At 44.5% G+C, this 14,396-nt stretch overlaps 1 protein-coding gene across 1 annotated transcript in view; it reads left to right on the top strand.

Moving 5' to 3' along the window:
- The window catches only part of ABCC4 (ATP binding cassette subfamily C member 4), a 235,105-nt gene that overhangs the window by 49,588 nt on the left and 171,121 nt on the right, over window positions 1-14,396 (top strand). The window contains exon 4 of the mRNA XM_040623855.1: window positions 2,430-2,654. Within this exon, the coding sequence (XP_040479789.1) occupies window positions 2,430-2,654 (225 nt within the window). The remainder of the gene's footprint in view (window positions 1-2,429; window positions 2,655-14,396) is intronic.

Below are 14,396 nucleotides of genomic sequence, written 5' to 3'. Positions count from 1 at the left end.
AGGTGGGGTTGAAATGTCAGGTGTGTTTCAGGGAGCTGAGTGCCAAATACCCCATTAAGAAGTACCTGCCTCGAAGACTCTGAAACTCCGGTAGGACCTTGAACCAAGGGGTGTTGTGGTATCCTGTTGGGCTCTTCTAAAAATCCCTTATGGTTTTATGATCAAGAAGAATTCTTGTGAAGGAAGAATAGAGACTGTATTCTCAGTTGGTTTGTGGGAAGAATCTTCACCGGGCAGAGATGACTGTCAAAAGATGGGCATGTTTGAGCAATTTTCGACCTTGCTCCCGCTCTTCAGAAAGTTGTAATATGGTTAATTTCAAGTTTGATAATACACATTTTTCTGGTTTTATTTCTTCATAGTTGAGGGAGAGGATCAGGAATGGACGGATGAGTGGGACGGTAGGGGCCGTGAGCTAGCATTATTCATTAGTGAACCTGTTTGATCGATTATTAGGTCCTGCCAGCAGAAAAATCCAGGGGCTTGGGTGGTAATGTCCTGTCTTTATTTTGTGCTCTTTTTCACTGGGTTTGTTGCATCTATGGGTTTTCTCTCTGATGGGTGACTCTGATTATATTTTCCTATACCCATGCCCATGTTAGGCCCAAATGGAGAGCTGAGGACCAGTCAACAAACACTGCATCCCAGAGACGATCCGAAGTTTTAGGAAAGTTTGGGCCAGCAGGTGTTAGCTCTGGGCTCCTGGTGGACAGCCCCTGGGTGGCGTGCTGCTGACCTGGGCTGGGACCACCCATGTGTACAATTCGATATTCTTGCTTCGCTGTGTAAGCCTCCAGATTTTCATCTCAGTAATCCCATAAACTGTTTCATGGCCCACTATATTTGGGTTACTTTCATAAACTCTCACTGCTTCTTGGGACGAATGATTGGGCATGCTGGACACGTAACAGTGAGCCTTTGTATTCTTGAGATCTGATGGTCTTCAATGAGCAGCATTTCCTTGTAGCACAAAAGTGCCATGACCTCATGAGAGGCGAGGCTGGCGGTGAAGTTTGTGAACGAATGTGTGCGTGAGTGTGCAGCGTTGGGGTTTATAATGTCACACCCATCACAGGGATGGGAACAGCTTTCTGTAGATAGCCTGAGGGGCACTAGTTGGTTGAGAAGAAAATGCATGTTAGTTGCGTTTTGGGTTTGGTTTTTGTGGGGTTCCCTTGCCCTTTTGTGGTATGGGTTCCTCACTTGGGACAGACGGAGGAGGGCCACCAGAAACAAACCTGTTTGTTGTTTGCCATGTCTGTGTTAATAAGGACAGATTGCTCAAGAGGAAATGTTTGTTTCAAAGTCGAGTTCTTGAAAGATTTCCAGAGTTTTGGCATTAGATGAAGTGAGGTGGAGGGCCTGCGTGTTTACTTTTGGTGACAGGCATTTGCTCCGAGTGTTTGGTATTCTTTGTTGCCATAGGAAGGGACCTTACGAGAGTGGACGTAGGTTGTGGGGTGGAGTGGCCATCTGGCATGGAGCGGCAAGGTTTGCCATGTCCTTGGCCTTTATTTCCCTAAGTCTTACTCAGGAGGTAAGCCCCAGGGCTTCCTTAACTCAGCGGTGTAGGATTTTAATTTTTTGCCTTGGGGAATGGAGGATTGTTACAATTTTTCAAAACTAGCCCCCACAATGTATGGCTGATGGCGGACCATGGATGGTGAACCATGGGTGGAATTATTTTGAGCTTGCCTTCTGCCATGTTAAATTTTTGACTCCAAGGCGGCAGTGCTCAGCTTCTAGGGGGTAGAGACATTTGAAAGCGACGGCCCTGAACCTGCGAGCCTCCTGAGCCTGGTCCTTTTCCTTACTGCAGCAGAAGTTGGCGACTGGACTCCATTCTTTTGATCTACTGACATGTGGAATTTGGGGTTGGGCAAGAGTGGAGGGACCTTTCCTCGGATCTGTGTTTGCGCCCATATCTCCATTCACCAAAGCTCTTTTCATGCAGAAGGGGTTGCAAGAGCGTGCGTCCTGTGAGCCAGCCCTTCGCGACTTTGCTTTGGACTGGGACGTTGACAGTGGAGCCCCAACAGGCAGGCTGTGAGCCAGGGCTTCCCGCCTGTGAGCACAGGCCTTACCCTTCCTTTGCCACTTTTTTTCTTATTCATCTTGGGCCAAGACTTATCTGATAGTCTGCCAGATGCGTTCTAAACGTGGGTTGCAGTATTTATCGAGCACCCATGGTGTACCCAAGCATGACGATCTAAAGGTTTATGGCTTTTGCACTTAGAATTTGGCTTAAGGTTAAACTATTATCTGCTTGTCATACATAAGAGAGGAGTTCTGTTTTTCTTTGGGATGAGTGATGAATGTAGCGCTTTGTTAAAATGCCTTTTTAACCTGCTAGTAATAAACGCAGAGCTATGTTGAGAAAAACTGGTAGGACCTGTATTTCTAATTACGGCTTTCTCCTTTCCTTTTAGGAAGGCATCAAAGTAATCCAGCCCATATTTTTGGGGAAAATTATTAATTATTTTGAAAACCATGATTCCACTAGTTCTGTGGCTTTGCACGAAGCCTACGCCTATACCACGGCGCTGGCCGTCTGCACACTCATCCTGGCCATCATGCATCATTTATACTTCTATCATGTTCAGTGCGCCGGCATGAGGCTGCGAGTCGCCATGTGCCATATGATTTATCGGAAGGTAAGTGCCATTTGGTGTCAGAATGTCTGCCTCACCCGAAGCATCAAAAGCATTTTGGGAAGTTCGTAAATTAAAAATTTTGTAAATAGGATCTTATTTTTATTTATTTATTTATTTATTTCAGGGGCGGGGGAGGGGCACAGGGAGAGAAAGAGAATCCCAGGCAGGCTCCACGCCCAGTGTGGAACCCCACGCGGAGCCTGACTCTGGGCCTGTCTCGGGACCCTGAGGTCATGACCTGAGCCAAAATCAAGAGTTGGACACTTAACCGACTGAGCCACTCAGGTGCCCCTAGAATCATTTATACCTTACGAGAGAAGCTTATTATTTATAGCAGGGGCATTTTTTTCCCCCTTTTAAGTGAACTTTATTGATATACAGTGGAAGTTTTCTGTTGAGATCAGGTCAGAGCTGCCTTTGATCATTTTTGGCCATGCGCTGTTGCAAAAGACTCTGTTGGTAATGGAATCTAATTAAAAAATAAGTATCAAAAATAAGTATCGAATTGATTTAGGCATGAAAAATTTCCAGTGTTTTCATGTCTAAATCTCAGAGTTGTACTTAATGGAAAGTTTGTTGTTGTGGATTAAAACTTTCATTTACATCAAAATTGTATTTTACAAATGACCTTCTGTGAAATTGGATCTATAAAATTGAATCTCAGAGAAAAGATTGTATTTGAGAGAAGGAATAATTGTTTTTTTTTTAAATGAACCATTTAACCATGTTCAGTATAATTGTGTTAATTAAAGAAAAATAAAGTCCATGTCAAACACATTCACTGTATTCTGTAGTTATGGCTGTATTTTTTTTTTTTTTTTAAAGATTTTATTTGTTTATTTGAGAGAGAAGGAGCAGCGGGCAGGCGTAGAGGGAGAGAGAGAAGCAGACTCCCTGCTGAGCAGGGAGCCCCATGTAGGACTCCATCCCAGCACCCTGGGATCGGACCTGAGCCGAAGGCAGATACTTAACCGACTGAGCACCCTAGGCGCCCGGGTTGTTTCTAATAGTATTAAAGAAAATAGTTGATGTTTGGGATGAAACTTTAAACTTTACGTTGTTTTTAGTAATTTTGGAGAGAACTTACGTTCTTCTTTATGTTGCTTTCCATTCAAGTTATTATTTTCTGCACTATTTTCTTCTCCTTTATTGTACATTGTAGCAGTTTTAATGACAAGACCCGGTTTGATGAGTTCAGTGTTTTTGTATTGAGAAATGCCATAAAATTCTCTCATAGTTTACCCTGGTCTTGAGTATTATGAAGGGAGTGAGGATTTCTGGTGTCTTTGCCAAGGAGTTGCCAGAGACAGAAGAATGGCAAGAGCTGAAGAGCGCTTTACAAACTGGACCCCGGATATCTCTTTGCTTTGGACCGTTTGCTTTAAAAACAAAAACACTTCATTTTAACTGTATTGTATACTTGAGATTTGCTAAGAGAGTTCGATCTTAAGTGTTCCCGCCATATACACAAAAGGATAACTATGTAAAGTGATGGATGTGTTAATTAGCTTGACTGTGATACTCAGTTTTCAATGTATGTCTGTCAAAATACGACATTACACCTTATATATATTCAGTATTTTTTAATTTTTTTTTTTTTAGTGACCTTTACGCCCAGTGTGGGCTCAAGCTTACAACCCTGAGATCGAGTCCCATGCTTTTCTGACTGAGCCAGCCAGGTGCCCAACATATACAGTTTTTATTAAAAATAACAAAATCCTTATTGAAATTTAAAGCCAAGCAATTTAAATTTAAAATATTGCTTCTTTTACCTAGTTGCTGCTTATCTAAGCCTTCTGTTTCTCGTGACTACTTTTCTTAGCAAAACGCAAGATGGGCAGAGTCTTCTTAATCTTGGAATTGTGTGAATCTTGGAGGCTTTGTACCGTCTTGGGTAGGCTGTGGCACGCAACGCCGGGTTCCTCCTCTGTGAGGTGGAAATGGTAGCCCTGCCTGCCCACCCCAGTCATGGGGCCTTTGTTGCTGTCCTCCTCCTCCTGGTTATTCTATTGCAGTCGCTTCTACCGTTCAGGAGACTGGCCCGACTTCTCTATAAATTAGCTAGGTCATGCTTTGCTCCCATCAATAAATAGGACATTTCCCTGGGACTCTCCTGTGAAAACCGTAACCACGGGAGCCAGGTTTGAGGTGACGATGCAGTCCAACAAAGCTCTTGGCTGCCCAGGTGAGCTGCTGGTTTTCTTCCTCTTTCCACTAACATTTTGGAACTCGGCCTTTGGGAAATCTGATCTGATCTGGCACATTTGCTGAATGTAAACATCTCCCAAAGGTGTTAATTTGCTGGCTTGATTAGCCTAAAAGAATTGCCCCCTTACAAAGACTTGGCTTGGGTCAAACTATAGGCGTAACCTGAAATTCCAGAAACGTGGGAAAGACCGATGTCCTCAGGCACTGCCTTGTGTCTAGAATCCTGCTGGGTGAAGAAATAAGACACTTTTTCATCACAGGTGGGCTGATGGCTTAGAGCAGAAGCTGGCACTGCAGCAAAGCTCTGAGAGGCCCCTCCGAACATTTGTGCTTTGGGCTCGGGCCCTGCCTCCTAATCCCCGATTCTGGGAGAACATCAGGTTGGTGTCGTCACTGGAATGGCTGCTAAGTTCGTAGTTGGAGTTGGTAAAATTGCATGATGTCCCGGGATGTATCCTATCTAAAAACGGCTTTTCACTTGTTTACCTTTGCACAGTTTTGGTAAAATTACACAGGAATCTCTGGCACCCAACGTGGGGCTCAAACCCACAACCCTGTGGCCAAGAGTCGCAGGCTCCTCCAACTGAGCCAGCCACGTGTCTGGAGCATACCTGCCTGCTGCTTGTCTTCTTTCCTTCCTGTAAAATATGCATAACATAAAATTGACTGTTTTAACTCTTGCAGTGTACCATTCAGTGACATTTAAAAGTACGTTCACATTGTTGTGCAGCTGTCTCCACTATGCCACCCTTCATCTCCAGAACTTTATTGTCTCCCCGGATGGAGATTCTGTACGTGCTAAACACTGAGCACGTTTTGTTTCCCCATTCATCTGTCAGTGGGCATTTGGGAGATTGGCTCCTTTCTTTGACAACAGTGAATAATGCTGCCGTGAGCGTGCGTGTGCAAACACCTCTTCAAGTTCGTATTTTCAGTTCTTTGGGGTGCATTCCCCAAAGTGGAATCGCTGCACTCTATGGTGAATTTTTGAGGAACTGCCAGACCCGTTTCCTCAGTGGCTGCATCATTTTACTTTCCCACTTGATCAATGATTTTTCTGTGAAATGTGAGGACTAGATGAAGAGGAGTTTTTACGAACTGCAACATCTTGTTTGGGTGGGTGGTTCTGGTTGGTCGCCTGTTGACACAGCCCATGGGGTTCTATTTAGGTTCCTCGAATCTATAGGTTATTTATTTATTTATTTATTTATTTATTTATTTATTTTTTAGAACTTTTTACCAAATAAAGGGATTGTGCAACACAAGCTGCGTCTTTTATAAAGTTAACAGATTGGCATGAAGCACACAGGGTCCTCACTGTAGTGATGTTTTGAGCATTATGCTTGCTCATTTGAGAAAGTCACCACCAGTCATGGGTCCTAGTCCCAGCATGGGCTGGTATCACCTCTGCCGTGGGACCAGTGGCTTACTTCCCATCTTTGTTCTTGTCCAGGCCACAGAAAAAAGCAGGACATGTCCAGCTTCAAATCTCAAGGGGCTACTTCCCCAGCTCAGAGCTGAGGAGGTAGGGCTAGACTGGGGGAAGATGGTAGCTTCAGGCAGGGTGAGCCCGGATTGAAGACAGAGGGTGATCTTCAGCCCCATCACTGGTGGAAATGGATCTCGAGTTTGCCAACCTGACCTTGGCTTCAGGCTTGGGGGCAAGTGAGCCTGAATGTTCTAGGTCTCTAGTTCTAGGGGTCACCCAGGATGGCATTCTCCTTAATCAGGATGGTCTTGTCCTATGGTACAGAGATTTTCTTGTATTACAAAATGCATAGGGCATTTTTCCTTAGGATTTTTTTTTTTTGAAGATTTTATTTACTTTGACAGAGACAGCCTGCGGGAGAGGGAACACAAGCAGGGGGAGTGGGAGAGGAAGAAGCAGGCTTCCAGCAGAGGAGCCTGATGTGGGGCTCGATCCCAGAACGCCAGGATCACGCCCTGAGCCGAAGGCAGACGCTTAACGACTGCGCTACCCAGGCGCCCCTTTCCTTAGGATCTTAATTGAGCCTGATTGGCCCTGGGTTTCCTGAGTCTGTGTCCAGTTTGAAGAACTGTGGCAGTTCCCATGGTGGACCTTCATACGGTTGGTTTGCTCTGCATGCCAGGGAGAGCCAGAGCGGTCAGCTTTTGAGTTCATGGACACTGTTCTCCCTCCTTGTTCCTTGGTGCAGACTTCCTTACAGACTTGGATCACTTGACCATACTTTTTATTCTGGCTAAACTCTCATCTTCACCTTCTTTAGAGTTACCCAAAGGATAGTTTGTGAGAGAGTAGTTGTCTTTCTTTGCTTGAACTTCGAAGATGAATGGACTCCCGGCAAACATCCGAGTTTCCTTTTATCCGCTATCATGGATCTGTCTTGGCAAGAGTTTATGTACAGTAAACTCATTATTCACAGATTCTTTGTTTGCAGATTGCCTACTTGCTAGAATTTATTTGTAACGCCAAAATCAATTCTTGGAGCTCTTTCACGGTCATTCGTGGGCATGCACATAGTCACTAAGATTTTGCATCACTTGACATGCATATTCCCAGCTGGGGTCTCCTTCTTGTTTCTGCTGCCATTCTGTAAGCAAGTGTTCTTTGCGTGGGCTGTTTATATGTAGTGCCTGTTTTCTGCACTTCTGCGCTTTTTGTTGGTGATTTTGCTGTTTAAAATGGCCCCACACAGAATGCTAAGACGCCGTCTAGTGTTTCTGAGCACAACAAGGCTGTGATGTGCCCTGTGGGATAAATATGACACATGGTAAGGAGAAAATGCTTGTGTTAGATAAGCTTGGTTCAGGTGTTTTTTTTTATTTTTTATTTTTTTAAAGATCTTATTTATTTATTTGACACAGAGAACAAGCAGGGGGAGTGGGAGAGGGAGAAGCAGACTCCCCGCTGAGCAGGGAGCCTGATGCGAGGTTCGATCCCAGGACCCTGGGATCATGACCTGATGAGCCGCCCAGGCATCCCAAACTCGGTTCAGGTTATGAGTTAGTGTGCTTTTGGCTTGAGTCCAATGTTAACGAGTCAACAATGGACACTACATACAATGTCTTTAAATAGAAACACATCAGATTTTGTGTATATTGATCAGTTGTTAAAATGTTACCAAAGGCTGGCAGAAACTGAACTCTGTATTTTCTCTGGGAGCAGTTAGTAGAATTCATGGTCACAGTGACTGTAGCACTCAACTAGCACGAATGAGGAGAATCGACTACTGAGATGTACGCCGCACATCCCGAGTGGGTGACTTCTGTAGAGAAATATTTTTACTTACCTCAGTGTGCTTTTAATCATTTAAAGGGTGTAGTTGCATTAAGGGGTGTAGTTGTGTTAAGGGGTGTAGTTAAGGGGCATATTTGCATTAAGGGGTGTAGTTGCGTTAAGGGGTGTAGTTGCAGTAAGGGGTGTAGTTGCATTAAGGGATGTAGTTGTATTAGGGGGTGTAGTTGTGTTAGGGGGTGTAGTTGCAGTGTAATTTTTAGACTTCTGTAATTTGGAGAAGAAGGCATGCTTTTGTGTATCTACACCATTCAGATCCCCTGGTCTTTCTGAGTGGACTCTTCCCCTTTCTTCTAATGTTTTCTCTTAAGACCCTCTTCTCTTGACCGTCCTACTTCTCCTTTCTAGCCCCTTCTCCAGCTCAGTTGTATTTTAAGATGGGCAGTCAGGACATGAGGCATTCTTTATCACAGACTCTGAGAAGGAAGTAGAAGGGCCCCGTGCAGGGTGCAGAGCCAGCTTCTGGCTTCTCCTGAGCAATGTTTGCAACCCGCTGCAAGAAATGGAGTCAGAGTTTTAAAAACCAAACCAAACCCTGTGCAGCAGAGCGTGTTGACCGTGAGAAGGGGGGGGTCCACCCCACCCCTCCACCTCCTTCTGAAAGTCTGTTGGCATCTCACCCATGTGATGTCAAGCCCGTAGTGCTTGGACAGAACTTGATTTTGTTTTTATTTAACACGAACTTCCTTTCAGTGTAGACACGCTGCGTTGCTTTATATTTAGGCCGGATAACATGGAATTGCAGATATTCAGCTGACGAGCGCTTAAAAAACAGCAATTTCATATGGTTTGGTCCAGTATTTTGCCTATTAGTCTGTGCGTACGTTTCCTTTCTGAAAACGTTGAGGGGCTGGCATCTTGAGAGTACCATCATGGTGAAACTGTGCAATATTTATGGAAATGGGGCATCTCCCTGGAAGCGTGGGATACTTGGGTTGGAATCTCTCTTCTAATAGTATTTTGTAACTTCAGACAAAATTAGAATGAGCTAGTAATGCTTCTTACATTGTTTAATGCTTTAAAATCTTTTTTTTTTTTTTTTAAAGATTTTATTTATTTATTTGACAGAGAGAGGCAGCCAGCGAGAGAGGGAACACAAGCAGGGGGAGTGGGAGAGGAAGAAGCAGGCTCCCAGCGGGGGAGCCTGATATGGGGCTCGATCCCATGGTCTCGGATCACGCCCTGGGCCGAAGGCAGACGCTTAACGACCGAGCCACCCAGGTGCCCCAAAAATCTTTTTTTTTAAAAGTTTATTTATTTATAATCTCTGCACTCAATGTGGGACTTGAACTCACAATCCTGAGATGAGGAGTTGCATGCTCTACCGACTGAGCCAGCCAGGAGTCCCTAAAATCCTTCTTTTTAAACATATTTTCCCCTCCATTTTTCTTTTTATTTTGATGTAAACTTGAGTTGGACCTGTGCATTTTGCGAAATGGTAATCTCTAGGGGCAATTTGTCAGTGTTCTAGTTTGCTAGGGAGGAGCTAAGAGGAGGCATTGGGTACAGGTTTAATTTTCTCTTAGGAGTTGGGGCTGACAAAGCAAGTTAAGGAAGGAGAGGCTGTTTGGTTTAGCTCTCTTTTTTTTTTTTTTTTAAAGATTTTATTTTATTTATGTGACAGAGAGACAGCCAGCGAGAGAGGGAACACAGCAGGGGAGTGGAAGAGGAAGAAGCAGGCTCCCAGTGGAGGAGCCCGATGTGGGACTCGATCCCGGAACGCCGGGATCACGCCCTGAGCCAAAGGCAGACGCTTAACGACTGCGCTACCCAGGCGCCCCTGGTTTAGCTCTCTTTAAAGGGGAAATTCCTGCTCTGGAGAGTTCCGAGGGTCTAGGACTGATTCTGCCATCAGATACATTATCTGTTCTCGGGGGTGTGGTACACACTGAAAGGGTAGGATTTAAGCTAAGTGGTTCCCAAACTCTGGTGCACGGTGGCTGCATGTGGGGAAATTTCTTAAAACAACACTGATGCCAGATCCCTCTCCCCGGGCATTCTGTCGAATTGGTGTGTGTGTGAGGGGTTAGTTTTAAAAGATGCCAGGTGTTACTAATAGGCCTTAAATACATGTTCAGCTTTCACTTTATGTCTTATAACTAAGGTCTTCCAGCACTTGCTAGATATATAAATTACAAACATTTTCTTTCAGTCTGTGACTTGCCTTTCTATTTTTTAAAAAAATAATATCTTTTGAGAAGTGGACAGTTTTTGTTTTGATGAAGGCCTGTTTATCAGGTTTTTTTTTTTTTTTAATGGTTATGGCTGCCCGTGTTCTATCTGAGAAACCTTTGTCTATTTACTTATTTAGAGAGAGAGCCCGAGCTGGGGGGAGGGGCTGGCGGGAGGGCGGGGGAGAGAACAAACCTCAAGCAGGCTCCACGCTCAGTGCGGAGCCTGATGGGGGGCTCGATCCCACACCCCTGAGATCATGACACAACTGAAATCAAGAGTCAAGACGCTCAACCGACTGAGCCACCCAGTCGCCCCTCCTTCAGCATTTCCTAAGGACAGGTCTGCAAGCGATGAATTCTGTTTTTGTTTATCTGAAAATCTGTTTTTCCTCCCTTGTTTCTGAAGGCTATGCTGGCTGGATATTGTATTCTGAATTAATAGTTCCCTGTACCCCTTTTATTATGTAAAGGATATCATTCCATTGTCATTGGGCCTTCATTGTTTTTGATAAGACTTCACTCTCTTTGTGTGTCTTCCTGTGTGTTTGTTTTCTCTGGAAGGTTTTAAAATTCTTTCTTTCTAAGGGGGGGTAATCAGAAGGGGGAATGTAACATGAGAGACTATGGACTATGAGAAACATACTGAAGGCCTCAGAGGGGAGGGGGGTGGGGGAATGGGATAGACTGGTGACGGGTAGTAAGGAGGGCACGTATTGCATGGTGCACTGGGTGTTATACACAACAAATGAATCATCGAACTTTACATTGGAAACCGGGGATGTACTGTATGGTGACTAACATAATAAAAGATCATTAAAAAAAATAAAAATAAATAAAATTCTTTTTTTTTTAAATTTTCTTCTTAAAATTTCAATTTTTAGAAGATTGATAATGAACTGTAGGGGTGATTTCCCTTGAATTTATGCCTCCTGGGGTGCGTTGAACTTTTTGATCTTTAATTCTTTCTCTAAAATCTTGGGAAATATTTGGCCATTATATCTTCTAAAATATTCTGATCCATTCTCACTTTTTCCTCTTTCTTGGATTCTTGTTACATGTATGTTAGAGCATTTGAAAGTATCTCATAGTTCCCTCTTTTTTCCCTTTATTCAGTTTTTTTCTCTGTTCTTAAGATTGGATAGTTTTCTTCTAATCGACCTGACAACCTTTTCTGTTATCTTCAAACTGTTACTAAGACCAGCTAGTGCGTTCCCCCCCCCCAGTTTTGTACTTTTCAGTTATAGAATGTCCACTTTGCTCTTTTTTACAGTTTGTATATTTCTGCCAAGGATCTGTTTACTTGTATTTCCCTTCAACTCTTTGAACATAAAATTTTAAAAAATCCAATGTCTGGGTCAAACTTTCTTTTTCTTTTTATTTATATATTTGGAGGATTTGCTTTTTATTATGAAGACTGCTTTCTCTCTCGCTGTAGTTTACATTTTCCTGTTTTTTTGGTTCTTTTTGCATGTCTAAGACTTAAAGTTTATTGCGCATTAAGAATGCACTGCAGGTCTGCATTCTGATAGTCTTGAGGAATGTTGACTTTTGCATTAATAGGTCGCTTACTGGCTGATGTCTTTCAACTTGGCGTAGGCTTGATTTATGCTTTGTTACTTTATATTTTTGGGAATTCTAAGGTGGTTTTTTCCAAGCTTCAGCTTGGTGGATTTCAACCTTCAAGCTCTGTGTCCTTTGCGGGAACTTGTTAGGCCTGGGTATTAATCTCTTCTGGGATGAGCCTAGAGCAAATCTGATTTAGAGAAGAGATTCTCAGCCTCCGCACTACCAGCGTTTAGGACATGTGATGCTTTGTTCCGGGGCAGGGGAGATGGTGGGGACCTCCCCCGCCTCCCATGCATTGTAGGATGTGACCAGCAACTGTGGCCTCAACCCACTCCATGCCAGTAGCATCTTTCTAGTTATAACAACCAGTAATGTCTCCAGACATCGCCAGATGTCCCCTGGGAGGTGGGGGAAAAATTGGCGCAGCTGAGAATCCCTGCTCCAGAGAGTGGTCTTTAATGCTAAGGTATGGTCTTCCTGGTGTCTCAGCTGTATCCCAGCCTTGTTAATCATTTATTTAGTAAGGTTTTTCCATTCTTCCTGGGCAAGAACTCCAGGGCCCTAACTTAACCTTCAGGGCCCCTTTGCCCTGCTTGTTACTCCTCATACCAGCTCTCTGGTGAGCCTTAGGCCGTGTTGACCTGGGCCTTTGTAGCCCATCCCTCAGCTAAGACCTTTACAGCTGCACCCCGTCCTCGCCCCAGGACTTGGAGGACCCTTTCATTCATCCTCGGAGATGCCAGCTGCTTCGGTGGACCCCAGCCTCACCTCTGCCTCAGCTCCATGGGGGCTGCTGGCCCGAATGGGCTTCATCCAGCTCTTGGCCGCAGGTGGAAAATGGTCTGCTGGCTGGGAGCCAAGACAGCGGTAGCGTCGACCTCTTGAGTGTCCCTTCCCTCAGGAATCTGTCTTGCACTGCCTGTTATCTGGTGCCCAGACATGTAATTCTGTGCAGTTATGTACTTGCTTATGGCAGAGGTGGGGCGGGCCGGCTATCAGTAACTTGGCCACAGAGCAGCTGTCGGCGCACGGCATTTAAAAGCAGGGAGCTCTGTGTACACTATGGGGTTGGGTGAGTGTCTGCTGGGCGACGGACCTGTTCAGCGTCCTTGCCGAGCCCATCACGGGTGAGCAGGACATATGCCAGGCTGCGGGTCACTGGATTCTGTTGTGAGTCATTGTGGTGCTTAATAAAAACCCAGAACCTGGGTGTAATCCCAGACCTACTCCCTCACAATGAAGAGATGCCCTGGAAATCTGTATATTTAATCTGTGCCCCAGGATTCATCAGGAAAGTTGGGGAATCACCGTCCCGAGAGACGGTGAAGGGAACGATGGCCGGGCAGTGGTGGTTGTGGTGTTTCCTTCTTGGAAGGTCAGCGCACAGCATGACTGTCTGGCTTCCTTTCCCCGGGATTTATGCTGAAAACATGACTGATACTTGATTTTCAAAATCCAGTTAATTTTAAAATTTTTATGTTAGTCTGGAAATGTTTCTATTTCTTAGTTATCTTAAAGTATTTCTGTAGGTTTAGAATTTTTGGTTGGTGGCTCTTCCCCCCCCCCAATCTTCAAAGGTAATCATCTTGTTTTTTATATTTATTTATTTTTAAAAAGATTTTTAATTTTTTTAAAATATTTAAGTAATCTTTACACCCCCTGTGGGACTTGAACTCACAACCCTGCAATCAAGAGTTATATCCTCTATGATGGAGCCAGTCAGGCACCCCCATTTTGTTTTTTAAATTAATGAATTTTTATTTTTATTTTTGTAAGATTTTTTAATTTATTCATTTGAGAGAGAGTGTGTCAGAGCATGAGCATGAGTGGGGGGAGGGGCGGAAGGAGAGGGAGAAACAGACTCCCCACTGAGTGGGGTACCTGACGTGGGGCTCGATCCCAGGACCCTGACATCATGACCTGAGTCGAAGGCAGATGCTTAACTGACTGAGCCACCCAGGTGCCCCTAAGTTAATGAATTTTAATTTTTTAATTGCGGTAAAATACACATCACTTAAAATTGACCCCATTTACCATTGTTGAGTGTACAGCTCAGGGGCCTTGAGTACATTCACATCAGTGTGCAACCATCACCACCGTCCGTCTCCAGAGCTCTTCATCTTGAAAAGCTTAAACTCTGTCCCCATTAGACCAGTTCCTCATGCCCTGCCCCCAGCCCCTGGCAACCCCCATTCTACCTCCTTCTCCACGACACTGCCTGCCTAGGTGCCTCATGTGAGTGGAATCACACAGGATTTACCCTTGGGAGCCTGGCTTTTATTTCACTTGGCATAAGGTCTTCAAGGTTAACCTCATTTTTTGAATGGGTGCGGGTCATACATTTGCTCGATATTCACTGGAAAAAATTATAGTTCACCCTCCTGCTCAGCAGTGGCGGTAAACTTTCAGTTACTTGTGGAGGAAAAGGAAGCATTTCAGAGAGGACTCTACCCCTCTCTGGCTCCCTGCGAGAGCAAGCAGATGTGGCTGGGTTACGTTTTGAAGTCCTCGTCTCCC

The sequence above is a fragment of the Ursus maritimus genome, unplaced genomic scaffold, assembly GCF_017311325.1.
Source record: "Ursus maritimus isolate PB19 unplaced genomic scaffold, ASM1731132v1 scaffold_10, whole genome shotgun sequence".
NCBI classification, from domain to species: Eukaryota; Metazoa; Chordata; class Mammalia; order Carnivora; family Ursidae; genus Ursus; species Ursus maritimus.
Note: the sequence above shows the minus strand (reverse complement) of the source record. Positions and strands in the feature narration are given on the sequence as shown.